The sequence below is a fragment of the Cheilinus undulatus genome, linkage group 15 (assembly GCF_018320785.1).
Source record: "Cheilinus undulatus linkage group 15, ASM1832078v1, whole genome shotgun sequence".
Lineage (NCBI taxonomy): Eukaryota > Metazoa > Chordata > Actinopteri > Labriformes > Labridae > Cheilinus > Cheilinus undulatus.
The window spans coordinates 8,250,231-8,266,949 of NC_054879.1; the positions used below are offsets into that span (position 1 = coordinate 8,250,231).

At 40.3% G+C, this 16,719-nt stretch overlaps 1 protein-coding gene across 2 annotated transcripts in view; it reads right to left on the reverse strand.

Annotated features, from left to right (window-relative positions):
• Positions 1 to 16,719, reverse strand: part of hdac4 (histone deacetylase 4) — a 244,157-nt gene that overhangs the window by 39,347 nt on the left and 188,091 nt on the right. For both annotated transcript variants that reach the window (XM_041806611.1, XM_041806612.1), the window contains 4 exons: positions 14,189 to 14,235; positions 7,112 to 7,219; positions 1,991 to 2,046; positions 1,753 to 1,840 (listed from right to left, as the gene is read on the reverse strand). In XM_041806611.1, coding sequence (XP_041662545.1) covers positions 1,753 to 1,840; positions 1,991 to 2,046; positions 7,112 to 7,219; positions 14,189 to 14,235 — 299 coding nt within the window. The remainder of the gene's footprint in view (positions 1 to 1,752; positions 1,841 to 1,990; positions 2,047 to 7,111; positions 7,220 to 14,188; positions 14,236 to 16,719) is intronic.

A 16,719-nucleotide genomic window follows, 5' to 3' on the forward strand; every position in this document is an offset into this window, starting at 1 on the left:
ATGACATCAATTAAATGACCTCATTGTCTGTGTCCCAAGAATGCTTTAATACACTCATCCTAAAAACGTCCCTGTCGGCTGTAGGCTGAGCGGCATGACAATGAGCTCGCTGGCTGCACTAAAAGTCCCCCTGTGACAGACAGAGAGGAAATGAAAAGGCCCTTCAAAGGCTTTTAGGAATGGCTATGACCAGTCCAGTGCTCCTAGACATGGCCCAGGCTTTGTCATACCTTCTTATAAATTACTCTGTCTCGCTTTTGAAAAAGGACAGTGTCTGACCTGAATAGACAATATTTTAAGCCTTGTTCTGCCTCTCATGACAAGCCCAGTTTATAGTTTGTGTCTGTTGCAGTGTTTTAATTATGCTCTTTTCATCTGAACTGTTGTGACCTTAACGGCACAAACTGTTCTTCCTGGGTCTGAATGTTCATATTTTGCAGCCTAACTCTGTTCCTCACTTCTCATGTAGAAAAACAAAGAACAAGACAGAACGTACGGAGTGGATTTTAATATTTATGCTGCACCTGTTTATGTTTTTTCTTTTTTTTTAAAAATCCCAACAGTCAGCAAATTCAAGGGGAAATCGACTAAAGTCATCAGCTCTCCTGAGTGACCAGACAGTGTGCCTTTAAGAGATATTGCAATGAGAGTCACAAAATCAAGCTAATAATGTTTTATCATGAATCTCCATGTTGGAGGAGGACACGAGGAGTCTTCAGTCACCAAAAAAAGTTAACACAAATCTTGTATTCTTGCTGTCAGGTCAGGCATGGGAGCACATGCCGGTTTGTCGACCTTGGTCCTGTATTGCTCTGCCCTTCGCATCTGGACCAGCCCAATGTCCTGGGCACCCAGTATGTGGTGAGATAAGTCAGGCCCAGGAAAGTGCGCTGGGTGTCCTTAAAAGCTGCCGTTCCCATACCCAGCAGCTTCCTAAACTGCTCCTCCGAGCATTAGACACACTGTCTTGCCAACAATATCCAAAGATGCGCTGAAGAGCCTCATAAGAGTATAGTAAGACTGGGAGGAACAAGGATAGAAAGAGTCTGACTTTCATTTGCTTGCTCAGATACTGGGAATGTCACACTGTCTTGCTCTGAGAACCCATCGCTCCTGGCTGCAGTTGAGCTCAGCCTCACATTCAATCGGTTACACCGGCAAGGTAGGAGAACTGCTCTACAACTTCCACTACAACTTCCATGCTCTCAGCATTTACAGACACAGATTCAATGGCAGCCTCCAAGGCATTCCTGGATCTTTATTTTGGGCCTAGAGATAAGCATTCCCAACGCTTCAGCCTCCTTACTTCGGAGCCTCCACAGGAACATCTGAAGTCTCCACAAGGATAACAGCATCATCAGCAAAGCCCAGATCAGTGATCTAGACATTGCTAAATGACACTCTAGGTGTATCATTTAGGAATGCCTTGGCGCTAAGACGCACCCCTGCCTCACCCCAGTATCAACTGGGAAGAAGTCATAAAGCACTCTCTGTACCAGAATATACAGTAGACAGCAGCTGGATGAGAGAATCTGGGATCCCTGATGCCTGACTACTTGAGAACCACTGCTCTAAGTTGCCAGAGAAAGACAGGGTTGAAAACCTTTGGATGACATATAGCTATTGTGGAAATTCTGTCATATTCATATTGATTTGTGTTGCATATATGCACTTTTCTCATTAAATTAACAATTAAAATAAATAGAAATATGTTTGCACTTAGCAACCCACTAGGCTGTGAGAGTTACTCACCCAGTCTACAATGAGGATTTTGCTGACATTGAGCCTCTGCTGCAGGAGCTTGACGGCTATGGCGACTGAGTTAAAGTAACAGAAACCCCTGAAAATGGAGCAAGGAAAGTAGACAGTAAGACATTACACGAGGAAAAAATAGGAGAAAATAAAGACTGAAAAATTTGCCCAAAAAGCTGCTATAAACTTTGTTAGATCTGATCTGCCTCTCTCAGTTGAATTAGTTCTTTTAACTTACATTGGTGTGCTCTCCTCTGCATGGTGTCCTGGTGGTCGAACTACAGCAAAACCATTCTGTAAAGACACACAAAAAAGTCACATGTAACATAAAAATTAAACAGCCACTGTTCAGAAACCACAACAGTCCATGGACGCTTGAAAGTTCTGATAGAATCATGCTGACTCTGATCTACTGATGCTTTCTTTTGTCTTTAACTCTCTGGGACTGGCGTTGTTGTTAACAAAAAGAGGTGACACGGGTTATATAAAGTTAAATAACATTTGAACCATAAATCAGAGCCAACTTATTTTTTCCCTCTTGCAGCCTGGCATTATGTAGTTGTAATGACCGTATCCGTGCCTTCGCAGCCCTTAAGGAAGCTTTTCTAGTGAGCCTGGAACTTGACTGACTTTGCTGGGCTTTTAGAGAACAAATCCACACCACTAACTCTGATATTGGATGTCTTAACATCCATTTTCAATCCAGCGTTGATGGTTTCTGCTGCTAGCTTAGCATTAGCCACCATAGTGGTTTCCCACATTGGTTATTGATAAGAGCAACTATCTGAGAGCTTTGCCCTATCAACGCCGGCTCCTTCCCTTTTGGGGTGAAAATATTCCATAAAATGAACGGCAGTCAATGGGAAAGACTGGGTTAATAGGGATTTAAAAGCTTAAAATATGAAAACCGTATGGCTAAACAGTTACTGGGAGCTAAAATCTAATGGCCAGTGAGATAAATGTACAATGTAGGAAATTTCTGAAAAAATACTTGCATCGTAGCAACAGGAAATAAACAAAATTATAGACCTAGAAGAGTGTCTGATCAGACTCTCTTCATCAAACTGAACAAACAGTCCCATTTTGTGACTGGAGATGTCATAAACTGACATCACAAACCTTATGTGTGTTTGATATTAACACCTGAATGTGATTAAAAAGTTAGTGAATGTGTGAAAAAGCTGCAGGCCGACTACAATGCCTGCTGTCACAGAGCAACCACTAGCTTCAAGTCATTAAGAACACAGCGTTGGTCCAACATTTGCCTGCTTCAGTCTTCTCTACTTTCAGCCAAAAGACACAGAACTCTTCTTTGACACCCTTTCATCATTTGTAAAATAACAAAACATGTCTTAAATTATGGCTTTTAATTGTTTAAGGCACAAAACACAACAAAATGGCTTTTAATCCTGTTGTCAACGCTGTTTTCTAACCTACTGCCATTCGATTTAAGGGCTTGTTTTTCCCCTAATGGGGGCGGGGCCACATTGGAAAGAGGGAAGTGAAGTGAAGGGAATGCTCTTATTCCTTACATGGGCTGTGACAACCAATGGCAGGCTATTCCACTGGCCCACCATGCTTTAATTACTGCGCATGTCTGTACACCTAGATCCTGAAGGAGAGGGCCTGAATAGCACATAATGGAGAGAAAGAGAGACAGAGAGCCCGTAATGTGGCCCTCTGTGACACTGCAGACAGAAGCTATAAAGAAGCGCAAGGACTTTTATTGTGTAAATGTGAATATTCTAAAGATGTTTTCTCACAGAATGATATGTTTTTTAGGGATGCACGATATTATCGGTAGTATATCGGTATCGGCCGATAATAGCTTAAAAAGTTAAATATCGGTATCGGCCGATAGTAAAATTTATGCCGATGTGTACGGCTGATAACATGACGTCATAATTAAGTGCACGCGATGTCGCCGGACATGCGCAAACAACAACAAACTCAACATGTCAGCTGTGTGGGAGAAGTCTGAGGTGTGGGAACAAGACAGCAAAGTAGCTGTTTGCATCGCTTGTTAAGTACATCAGATGCGTGGAGGAGCTCGACAACAGGCCTTTAACACCACCAGTTTAATTTTGCATCTAAAAAACGCCAACCTGATGACTACAAGGACTATAAAGAATGGCAAAACTTCGTGCCAGGGAAAACTCGGCAGCAGCCTCTATGTCAGTCATTCAACAAAGCTAAAAAATACAGCAGTGACCACCCAAAGGTAAGGAGCTGAACAGGAAAATTACTGAATTTATAGCTCTTGATAATCAGCCTTTCAGCGTGGTGGGATATACCGGCTCGTGATGCATTTAAAGCCCCGCTATGTTTTACTCAGCAGCTTATAGCTTTCCCTGAACTGCAAAACTTCGTTTCCAGTCACGTAGAGAAGCTCCTCGTTAAAGCTAAACATATTAGCTTCACCACGGGTATAAGGACATCAAGTGTCCGTCCTGTTAGCACGTTTAGCCTCACTGTCTCCGTGGATAGATGAAGATCTTACTCTTAAAAAGTCTGTCCTACACTCACAGGAGTGCTCACTCAGCAGCCGCAGCTGCAGCCGCTTTTGATAACATGTTTAGATGGAGATTAAAAACAACGTGCATGTCGTCCTACATGACATGCGCGAAACACGGCAAAAGCAATGACGGACTTCTGTGTGCCGTCTCCTGTGCACACTCGAAGGTGCACGAAGGTGTGTCCAGCATTGGAGATGTTTGTGTCACTGTGTTGTTACAGAGCTGTTTATAGAGAAATGCCCATTAAACTTGGTTTCTTAGTTAGTTTGTGCTGTTTAAAGCAGAATCAGGAGAACTACTTTAGGTGAAGTTTTATTTCTGTGCATCTTGAGTCTCAGAAATAAAGAATCATATTTAAGCTCTGACCCATAGCTAGTTTTTTTGCATTTAAGAATCTGTGTTTTTGTTATTTAAAGCCCTTTGTCAGGAGTATGTCAGGGAGCCATCCTGCAAACTGACTGAGTAATAAAGAGAGTCCGTCTAAATTTATAAGCTATTTCTTTTTTGCACTGTGGAGCTCAGTGTCAGCAGGTTATTTTGCTGCTGCTTATTGCCCTCAAAAATGCAGATGACTTAGGCTGGACTGTTAAAAATACATGTAAGCATGTAATACACATGTAACCCAAAGACATTACTGTAAGTTTGTCATTAATGTATGCCTGTATTTGAAAAAAAAAAAACAATATATCCTTCAGTTCTGATAAAAATCAAATGTTTTGTCAGTTTGTACAAAAACAGACTACTAATATTTTAAAAGAAAAATTTTAGTCCATGATAGAATTGGTGTTTATAACAGTGGAAAAAATGTAATTAAATATTGGTATCGGCCAAAATTTGTTTCAAAATATCGGCATATCGGATATCGGCAAAAATCCAATATCGTGCATCCCTAATTTTTTTACTTGTTGGTCTCAAAGAGATAGGAGAACAAATCTGTGCAAAAATGACCCTTTGTCATTACTGCTTAGTGTCTATCACACATAAAAATATTTGAGTTTTAATTTACAACTAGTTTATCTTTTGTCTTTATAGTCAATATAATTTGTTCAAAATTCAGGAGACATAACTGCAGCACATATATTCTTAAAGCCCATGTTGTCTTTAAAAAAAAGATGTTTAGAGCTTGACTGTGCACCACAGGGTTGATGTTTTACAATATTTTTATGACAATAAGTCCAGGTGAGACAAATGGCAACAAATAGCAAAGGGTTAAAAAGATGTGTCAGGTAATGCTCTAGTTTTCCCTTGCTTTTAAAATATTAAGAAGCCCTTAATTCAACTTCATGATCTAGCCTCTACAATGAGTCTTGTTTAAAACTGAATCTCCCTTTCTTGAGTATTATTCCAATAAAATGTCACCATATCTCTAATAGTGTTACGGTGCACAGTCATCCAAAAGTGTGCATGCACACACACAAAAACAGATGCTAAAACCGGGTCAGCTAAGGGGAGCTTTGTTAAGGCAGAGACCTATGGGACTCCCAGCAACTGTTTTGGGGTCTCCCACTGCTACGTAGGGACATTAGATAGATGTTCGGGCTGATGCAGAGTGAGGCAGGCCGGGCTAATGATGTTGAGTCAGCTGCTGTGGATTAGCAGCCGGTTGGGAGTTTATTGTAAAGACAACTGCCTCAGCTGGTCTGAAGACGCTCTGTTAAGGCCTGCTGCATAATGCAGCATGTATGTTGGTGAATGAGAGACAAGGGGAAGGTGGATTGTTTCTCTACGCAGAGGAAAAATAACAATGGATTAAAATAGAAATGTGGAGGGAAAAGAGAGCAACAGATGGAGAAACACACGTGTGAGCTGGAGCAGATTTATGGTATTCTGTGGAGTTCAGAGAGTTGCTGGTGCAGGTGGAATCTGGTCATTTGGCTGTGGAGGATCCTCAAAGGACCGTCTGCATGTGTTCAAGTATGTGCATGTGACTGTGTATCTGCAGAAGTGTGTGAAGAAATGTAGATAAAGTGTGTAAGTGTTAAGATATGGTTAAGCTGAGGGCAAGTCAATAGCTGTGATCTTCAACCTACGTTTTAAGTGTTTCACCTCCTGTGTTTGATCTACTAGGTTTCATTTTTAAGCTCTGGTATTACAAATCAAACTGTGCAATACAAAAGATAATACCATTATTAGTTGGTGGTTAGAATTCCAATGCTCTGAAGTGGTTATAAATGCTGGCACACAAATCCAAAATCCATGTGTGCATTAGCTTTATGTGGCACTGTCTCCTCCGGTAACGTCATTAGTCTGTGGTGTGTTGGTGCTAAGCTAACGTAAAGTGCCACGGCTGCTCTGCAGGTGGTTGTGGTGAAATGCCAATAAAGCAAGCCTGTTAGCGGGGACTGTTGGCGTTTGCGGTGCCCGTGCGCTGGGCCTCCCTGCTGGGTTCAAACAGTAAGTGGCTTTTGCCACAGACACAGGAAGGCTGGCTGGTGGGCAAGGCATGACGGGGGAGGGGATGTGTGTCTGGAAGGTGCTAACGAGGCTTTGGGGTGGATGTTTCTGGAAGGAAATAACTGTTTTCTGCAGATTTTTTGTGCACTGAATGGATAGTACACCAGTTTTTTCACATTAGGGATGATTAACACAGGGAAACATCTGTGCAATATAAAGCATTTGCTCTTTTTTGATCTTTCTGTGACAACACATAGCTGTGTGGCAGACAAAAAAACCCAAACAAACCCCAAAAAGATTTAGTTATATTGTTTCGTGTTAGCTCCCTCTTGAGCATTATTAAATGCACACACTGAAATGTCACATACAAACATCCTTCTGCAACTTCAATACAAAGCAATCAGCTGGGACTTTGCTGACATTTGTCTCCACAAAACATTCAAACATACCTTCAGTTCTCCAGATGCTACTTTGAAGACGAGCTCCACCACGGAGCCGACGGCCAGACGAGCTGCGCTGGATGAATGGACTTCATTCCAAATAGTGTCACTGTCCACCTGCAGAACACATACACACATGGGTTATTTATCCCACATTTTAAAGAAGAGCAGAAAAAAACCTACAACTTTGTACTGTTTTCCATTTATTCAAAGATGTTTGATGGTTTGGTTTATGTGAGTGTGACAGTGATTGTAAAACTTTGAGGACAATTTTTTTGCTTGTGTCATTTCAAGAACTCAAAATAGGTCTTTGAAAGTGGCAATTTAGAAACTGCTGGAACATGTTTTCACTGACATGAAGAGAAAACAATAGAAGGAGAATCTGTGAGGCAGTAACACATATTTAAAAGCTTACTCAGAGAGACAAATGGTCAAAACAGCACGTAATAGACCAGAAGGCATGCCCTCTGAAGAACACAGCAACTCGGCAGATGTAGGAGAACTCTGATTAGGGTGTTTATACTCAAAATTATGTTTAGATAATTTTGAGATTTCTATTTAAAGATACCATCTCTAATTTCCAGAATATGTTGCATGCAAACACGGTAAATGTCAAATGGACTTGAGCTTGTATTATGCCAGCCATTGGACTACTTAAAGCCCTTTCTACTTTAAACTGCATGTTACACTTCCCCAATTGCATCCAGTCACTGCACATTTACACACTGATGGCAAAGGCTGCTATGGAGAGCAAGGATGTCCATGAGCTGGGATAAAGGGGAGAACTTTCTGGGGTCCAGCCTAACTGGGGGCCCATGGAGGTCAGCAAAATCATAGTTCATATTAAAGTTAAGCTGTAAAAATCACAATCTATTTTTAACCTGAATAATAACTACTCTTATCAAACCAACTAAACATGAAATTAATTTATTTACAGCCTTTTTCAACAAGTAAACCCCTATTATTAAAACCAAATTATCTTTTTATTAGTGATGTTAACAATGTGGATGGATGCACTGAAGTATTAGGAAAGTAATGTCAGACTTTATAACTAGGCAATGATGTGCAGAAATGTTAGGATGCTAGAAATTCAAATAGAAGAAACTGAGACAACTTTTTTGGAAATATAGTGTATAATTAAATAATTGTGAAGAATGAAAAAAAAATTTGGTGAAAAGAGGCAAGAATGGGTTAAGGTGACAAAAATGATGGCGTACATGGGTTTAAAGTGGCAAAAAAAGGTAAAAAGAAGAAAAAATGGGTGAAAACTGGCAAAAGAGTAACAAAAACGGGGTGAGGAGGTAAAAAAAAGTGGCAAATATGGGTAAAAACAGTGCAAAAATGCATGAAAAGTGGCAAAATGGGTTCAAAGTTGCAAAAATAGATGAAAAGCAGCAAAAATGGGTTAAATGCAGCAAAAATGGGTAAAATGGAAGAAAAAATGGCAAAAAGCAGCTAAAGTAAGCAAAAGGTTGCAAAAACATGTAGAAATGGGCAAAAAAAGGGGCAAAAAAGTTAGAATTGGGTGAAAAAAGTAAGAACGGAATAAAAGAGGCAAAAAAGTAAAAAAAAAAAAAAAATTTGCTTGAAGTGGCAAAAAATAGACAAAAAGTGGAAAAAAGATGGCAAAAGGCAAAACAAAAAAAAAAAAAAGAAAAAAAAAAACCAACCAGCAAAAAATTGCAAATATGGGCAAAAAGTTGTTAAAAAAAAAGTAGTTGAAATGGATGAAAAGGCCAAAAAATGGTTAAAGTGGCAAAAAGATGTTGCAATAATGGATGAAAAAAGTGGTGAAAGTGTTTTAAAAGTGGCACAAATGAATTATTCCAATGTCAGAACCAAATAATAGCTTGACACAATTTTCAGCATCAAAGAGAGGGAACTGTTAGCCAGGATGCTAGCACCAATACTACTGACCCAACACACATATACTGCCATCATCATTAAATCAAAACTGAGGAGGGCCCTTTCTCTGGGGGTTTCAGAGTCCCAGTCAAATCTGTTGGCGGTCCTGATGTAGAGTAACTATAAGTAAAAACTAATCTCATTAATAGTCATTTAAACACATTCACCCACCCCTGACACAGCAATGGGGGAGATTGGGGTGAAGAGTCTTGCCCAGGGATACATCAACATGTGACTGCAGGGGTTGGGGATTGAACCCCTGACCTTCCAATGGAGCGCAACCAACTCTACCTACAGGGCCACAGTCGCCTCATTGCAGCGTATCGTCATGGGGAAGGGTTTTCCATAAGTTAACTAAACTACCATTTTCTATAAATGCACAATAAAGACAAGACAAAGATAAAACTTTATCAATGTAGAAGCTTTCAATGTTTATAATCATAAAGATGCATTATTAAATTCATCCATCACAATAAAATGAGGGATTATAGCTGTTAAAAAAAGTGGTGGGGCCAGCCTCATCCATGGTGCTTTCTATCCCAGCATGCTTTGTGTGGCAACATGGTCACCTGCAAAAGACATGTTTGTAACTGAAAAAAAATTCAGGACCAAATCCTCCAAAGCTGTGATGCAAAGACAATCACACAAAAGGCCTCCAATAAAAGTATCATAGCTGTATAATATTCATGAAGTGTATCATGACATGTAAAGTGTGTGCAGGTTAAATATAAGAAACAATAATGAAGAATGAGAAGCAGCAAAAGTGAGATAGGTAGAAATGTTTTATAAATAATGATCAATCTTATTATTACCAAGGTTTTAGGACTTTTTTATGCCTGGCTGAAAGCGTTTGAGTATGTTTAAATTTAAATCCTACATTTAGTGGTCAAGCCTGATTAATGCTGAGTCATGCTTGGCCCTCTGAACCAAACACATACATGTGAGCACACATGCATACAAACTAAATGGAGCAACATTTCTATGGCAGCGATTGTAAGCAGGGCTGTGGACAGGATAATATACACACCCTCTGTCAGGCATGTCAGTTACTGCAGGCAGATGGAGCTCATGATAAACACAGTGAGAAGACGCTGGCAGAGGAAAAGAAGAAAAGGAAGGCCTGTGTCAGCGTGCTTGAACTCATACACCGAGCAGCCGATCCCAGAGCTTCAGAGTAAATACCGGACTTCTTCTGCTTTGTGTTGTTCACTTTGACCTGCCAGTCAGAGTCATACTTTCACACTGACTGCTATTCAGATGGTCAACTGGCCGTCCTGTGCACTTACCAAGTCTTCCTTTAACCAGTCAGCTTGTTAAGTGACTTAACAGCTTTTCAGCTGGTCAGCCCACTCTGCTTCCCTTGTCTCCAGTGACAGGAGTGATCAAGGCTGGAGGAGGACTCCATAATAACATCCACAGGGACGTAAAAGGCTCTTTTCAAGCTGAGCCAAGAAAGACTCTGTCATGAAACAAAATTGTGGTGAATTTCCCTAAGATGTAAAGCTGAAAAAGGAGGGAGAGAGGAGGTAAAGAGAGCATTTTTGTTGAGTGACGGATGGCGCAAAGTGTTTAGAGAGAACCGGAGGGAAGGTGGAAGACACTGTGTAGTAGTCCAGTGAGTGAATGAAGAGCTAAGTGAGTAAGAACCTGAATCATATATAAGTCAGGTTAATGAGGCTGTTCTAAGGCAGCATGGGGAGACTGACTGGTTTATGATTTCCCATGCTGATGCCGCCTCAAGCCAAGAGTGGCACATAAGCAAGTCAGGAAAAAGTGAAAGGGAAGGAGCGTGTGTGCGTCTGTGTGAGTGTCAGAGGTAAGAAAAGAGCGGGAACGTGCTGGTATGACGGAACGAACGCTCTCCACAGGCTGACAGCCTAATTTCAGCCCCCCTCCTCTGTGAATGAGTGTGTGGGTGACTTGTATGTGCATGCATGACAGGAAGACAACAATTTAGCCTCATTTGGCATTATAAAGAGCAGAACAGAGAGGCGCGGGGCTTGGACTCGTCTTGTTCCCACCACGGCAGCAGCAGTGGGAGTAAAGAATAAAGAAGAAAGAGAAAGAAAGCTGCGTGGTTTGGATGACATCAAAGATGGAGATGTTGAAAGAGCAAGGAAAGGGGGAAGAAGGTGAAGCTGGGTAGGAGGCAGGGTGCTGTGCTGCTAGTTTTCCCACTCAGTATTCAGTGGTATTTCCTCAGAAAGAATCCATTATGTTCCTCCTTTTCCAAATGATTCTTCTTTGTTGTGTTTTGCTACTCTGGGTTGAACTATTGAACTGCTGAATTGCTCAACACTTCCCTCATGATAGGTGGTGGCATTGCTACATTTGGTATCCACAGAAGCTTTGAGAAGTGATGAAAAATGAAGCCAGAGCATGGCCAGAAAGGTCAGTTCGGACATGCGTGCACTTCAAACGTAAAGCGTAAAGAGCCTTAAGTCAGCATCAGTGCAGACTTGCTGAACTACCAACTCTCACTCTGCACTCAGAGATTTCAATGGTACTCAGGCCTTGTCCACATGGAGATGATAATGATCCATTAGAGCATGTGGGCTAAGAAGGTTATTACATGATTGTTTTAGAAAAGATGCACTTGGCTGTACACACATGTTCACTCATGACCCAGTTTCAAAAAGTAGCATTATCAGGCTCCCAAAATGTTCTGTGTGGACGAAACACCGATATGATAAAAACTTTTGCAGATACTCCTCAACTCGTCTCCATGTGGATGGCTCCTCAATGTGGTGGACCCTCCACGCGAGTGTGCAAACAGAGTGAAAGTGTGTAGTGCAGTGATCATCAACTGGCGGCCCGGGGGCCATATCAGGCCACCCGTAGCTTCCCATCTGACCCCCAATAGATGACTAAAATTCAGAAAATGTGCAGAGGATATACGATTATGTGGTTTTTAGGGTGTATTTTGTATTACGTCTCCACAGATATAAAATCAACCCCAAACAAGATCAATATTCCTGATGTATTCTGGAGAGAGGATTAACGTATTGGGAGTGAGAAAAGGTGATTAAAAAAACCCTAAATATGTTTAGAACTACTAATGGACTTTCTTCTATCAATTCTTGTTTTTTTAATGTCACAATTCTAACCCTCCTCCTTCATTTGGGCCTGGGAATGGCAAAAGTGATCCAAAAGAAACACTCTGGCAGAGTGATTTTTAAAAATTTTTTTTTTAGATTTCTTAAATTTCTTAATTTCTCTTAAATCTTTTTTAGCCCTTCAGTCTAGTTTACTTATATTTGGTTTGTTTTTTAACTCTATGATGCACTTAGGAGCCTACAACAAGTCAAGGTAAAACATAAACATTTTTAACATTTTTTTTGTATACGATCTCCGTAACAATCTAAATAGACCAAAAAAAGACAATAGAAAACTATCAAGGTGGCTTAGAGGGGCGATTCGTTTGCGGTCTGGACGCAGTCTGCTCTGACTGCAGCTGGGAAGTACTGCTGCTACAAGGACTGGGCCACCTGTGAGTGCTTTGGGACAGGGGAGCGGCCCACGGCAGCATCCGCTGTTTGTTGAGAAGAGTAAGGAAAAATACGTGCTGTCACGTCAGAGACTCAAAAAGTCTCCAACAACGCAAGAAAAAGTTGCTAGATTTGTCGCTGGTCGCTTTTTTGAAAAGAGTCGCTAGAGGAAACCCAATAAATATATAGCGACAAAGTCGCTAAGTTGACAACACTGGCCTGAAAATCAGCGCAAAAGACCTGTTTCCTACATGTGTTTCTAACCAATCATGACACAGCATATTGGTATCAAATCCAGTGATAGACACCATGACAGTCTCAGATATGTAGCCTGTGTAGGTGGCTGCAGTCTGGGTAGTAGGAACTCATTTCACTGCTATTGCCTTAAAATACAAATACTTGAAAAAAACAAGGAAAACTTGTACAGTAACATGTTAATTAGAGAAAATTATTTTATATTAGTTTGATATGTTTGAAAGTCCGGCCACTGCGTCATCAGTCAAGATGAAAGCTGGCCCTTGTGCATATGTAGTTGATGACCCCTGGCCACTGGAGGGTGGAGGCAACAGTTTTGCAAAGGCCCTTAGTGTGGTTCCCCTCTGAAACTGTCATTCAAACTAGCCTTTGATCAGCACCACAGAGCAGCACAGTGATCCTGACCAATAACAGCCAAAAACCTCCTTAGCTTGCTTGATTAAACTTCAAAACATCTAAAATTGGTTCAGTGGAAGCTTAGTGAGAAACAGTGAATGATCTTAAGAAACCAAGATGCAGCTGCAATTGCAGAAAAATGCATCAATTTAAGTGCAGCAAAATCCATGCAGTACCTGCACTCTTTTAAAGTAGAAGTGATCATATTTTCATTGCCTTTGTGCAGTTTGTTAAAACAACATTTAAAGTTAAAATACACTTTTATGAAAATTCAAGACCCAGCAATATTGTAATGTTTAATTTGGCAAAGTTAAAGGTATTACAAATGTGAAAACAGTCAAAATGACTGTTGTTATCTTCCTAGAGTTTATAGAAAAGAAGAAAACAACAACACAGAAACAGCAAAGTGCAGACATACAGACAGGTGTGAGACGTTTCCGTTTCAAAAAGCAGCGCTTCAAACTTTGAGTAACCGTCTAAATGATTGCATTAACACACAAACATCCTCAAACACGCTGCTTTACACACAAACACAACATACCCCCCACCTTTCAACGCACACACACAATAACACACAGCTCTCATGCCAGAGAAACATCTGGTTATAATTACAAACGCGGCGGAAAGGCAGGCAACAGCTTTTGTTGCCTCTGGTCCTGGTGTTTGTGTGTGTGTGATTGGTGTGTGCGTGCTACATCTGTGTGTGTGTGATTGTTTGGTAGAACCAGAACAAATGAGAGCATTATTTAAGCAGGAGGCAGAGAGCGAGTACGCAAAGGGAACCTCAGTCATGATACCACTATTTCATGATGCTGAGATGATACCATTGCTTTGTAAAGTCAGGTGGAGCGGTGCCATATGGATATTGATTAGATTAGCACAATGTTGTAAAATCCTAATAGTCTGTTACAACAATTTTCCACTGAATAAACAAGCGTGACTTTCTAAGTAATATATCAGGAACACAAATTACAAATGCTTAATTATGGAGAGAATATTTCTGAGATGACTAAACTCTGAGAACAGAAAATGAGCAACTCACCCCAATTCCTCCGCACGGTAACCTCACAAACATGGGGCTCACTGAACCTGAGACACAAAGAAAATTCAGAATTAATAAGAGAAAGAGAGAGCAAAAGTTAACCAGGTGAAGAGGCAACTTTTTGAACTCACAAACACAAACGAGTTCACGACCCCTGAAACTGCTCATTTGACTTTCTGACCTAATGGAACAGTGACGGTACACAGGGGCACGCTTTAATTGGGCAAGGTGAAGAAGAAAAACATATCCCATTTCCCTGATAATCAGAACCGCTCCTATTTTAGGGTGGGTCGAGATTTAAGGCTGGTGTGATCAGTTTATAAAACAGGAAATGGAAATGAATGAACTTTTCTTTTCTTATGGGAGAGCAAATAAATCCAGCTCATCTGGAAGTAACAATCACCACTAAATGACTTCACCTTTATTTTTATTGTTTGTTGAAGCTGCACACAAAACTTTGATGTGAAACAGCTTTTTCCTCTGCAGATGTTGAAATCTATTTTTTGACAAACTTGATGCATTTGTTAAAAATTGTTTTGAAGGAACAAACCCACATTTTTTAGGGATGCACAATATTGTTGGAATATCATCAGATTCAACATTTTTTTGCTGATATTTACAACCGATATATTGGCACTAAATATACATTTATTTTAGCTGTAAATATCAGCCAAACAAATAAGTTCCTGAAGTTTTAGGCAGGACAGACCTATGTTAGTGGAAGTCTTTTTCTTTGTCCATCCTCATTTCTTAAACTTTACAGTGTGTTTAAAGGACTGAAATTTGTTTCCGTGTTCATTCTTAAACCTCAGAAACATGTTTTAAAGACTGAAGTTATAGGTCTGAACTAAGGGTCGACTGATACAGGGTCCAGGCCAGATACCACTAACGATTATTAGTAGTTGGAATTCCATATTTGGAACCGATATGCATTTTTCATGAAATAGAAAATGTACTTAATTTGGAAAAAGTGAAATTGCATTATCAAAACACGAAGGATAATAAACAATTTCGTTTCTCAATTAACATTAGAAACAGCATGGAGCAGCAGCAGGAAAACAGGAGGTGATGCCATAAAATCACTGTAGCTGTTCCTCAAAGTCCAGGGTCCTTCCTCCTTAGTCAGGTCCCTCAGAGGCGAGGCCAGAGTCCTCCCTGGCAACTCTTGAACACACATTTGGAGCAGGCATGAGTGTGTGTGATTGCATCATAGGAATGGTAGTGCCCACATACACGGCAGCAGCAGAAGTCAAAAAGGGAGGGGGACTAACAGCAACTTGTACAACTTTTAACCAATGGCCTCTTGTATGCTATCACATCATCATATAATCATAACATATATAATAATATGATCTTATAATCATATTCAGCATACGACATAATCATAAAGGCTAATATAATCATATTCTACGGTGCAACTTTTATCCATCCAGCTTTACTTTGATTCCATAAAATAATGATGATAACATATTTACGGTGGAAACGGGACATATAAAAGTGTATTAAATGGCTGAGGACCTGGCTTCGTCCTAATTCCTTTTTTTGAAGAGAAGGAAAACATTGTGCATTGGATTGTGGGTAATTCCTGTGAGTGGAGTGTGCATATGTTCAACCCTGGAAATCCTCTGTTTGAAGGATTCAGTCCTTGGAAACATTTTGAGGATCCTAAACACTGGAACAGACCTCCAATGGTAGTTGATGGCATAGTTTCCTTCAAAAACATCTGTTCGAGGATCCTTCTCTGGCTTTGACAAACAGTTTGTGTCAGTGGCCCGCAGGCTAAAGTGCTGATTTGCTCAAAGTCATGTGACATCAAGCCAAATGGAACTAGTTTGCAAACAGGACATTTAGTGTGGAAGACACACTTTGCAGTGGAACCAAAGTAGCACATTGTTTTATTATTTAATTTGACAGATTATTGATAAGATAAAATGCTGATAGGGACAGGCTCCAAAGGCCAAAAATCACTAGGTATGAAAGATCAATGTCATTGCACACTGTCCCTTGATAAATAAATAAACTAAATAAACTAAATTTATTGCATTGATATGAGTATTGGCTGTAATGACTTTGGAAATACTGGCATCAGATATCAGCAAAATCCAATATTGTGCAACCCTGATTTAAAAAAAACATTAAACTAATGCCAGATCACTGTTAATACGTGGATTATCTTAGAGTCTTATGTGTACGATAGTGGATTACAAGTAAACTGGGAAGACTATGGCACTCTTGTTGCAAAGTTAGGGTCTTCAAGTATATTTGGTTGCATGTTAATTTGCTAAAATTACTCATGTTCAACAAAAAGAAACAAACACTTTAAGTTGATGACAATTTTATCAGGTGGGCATATGGCACAATATTAAATGATTATTAGTATTAACCAGACTCATTCTTACACATCCTCACACCACTGATGCAGCATTAGGGCCAGTTTGGGGTTCAGTGTCTTGCCATGTGAGATTAGTTCCTTCAGGGGGCGCAAGAGGACTTCAGGGAAGGCAAAGTGTGAAAAATCACATAAAAAGGCA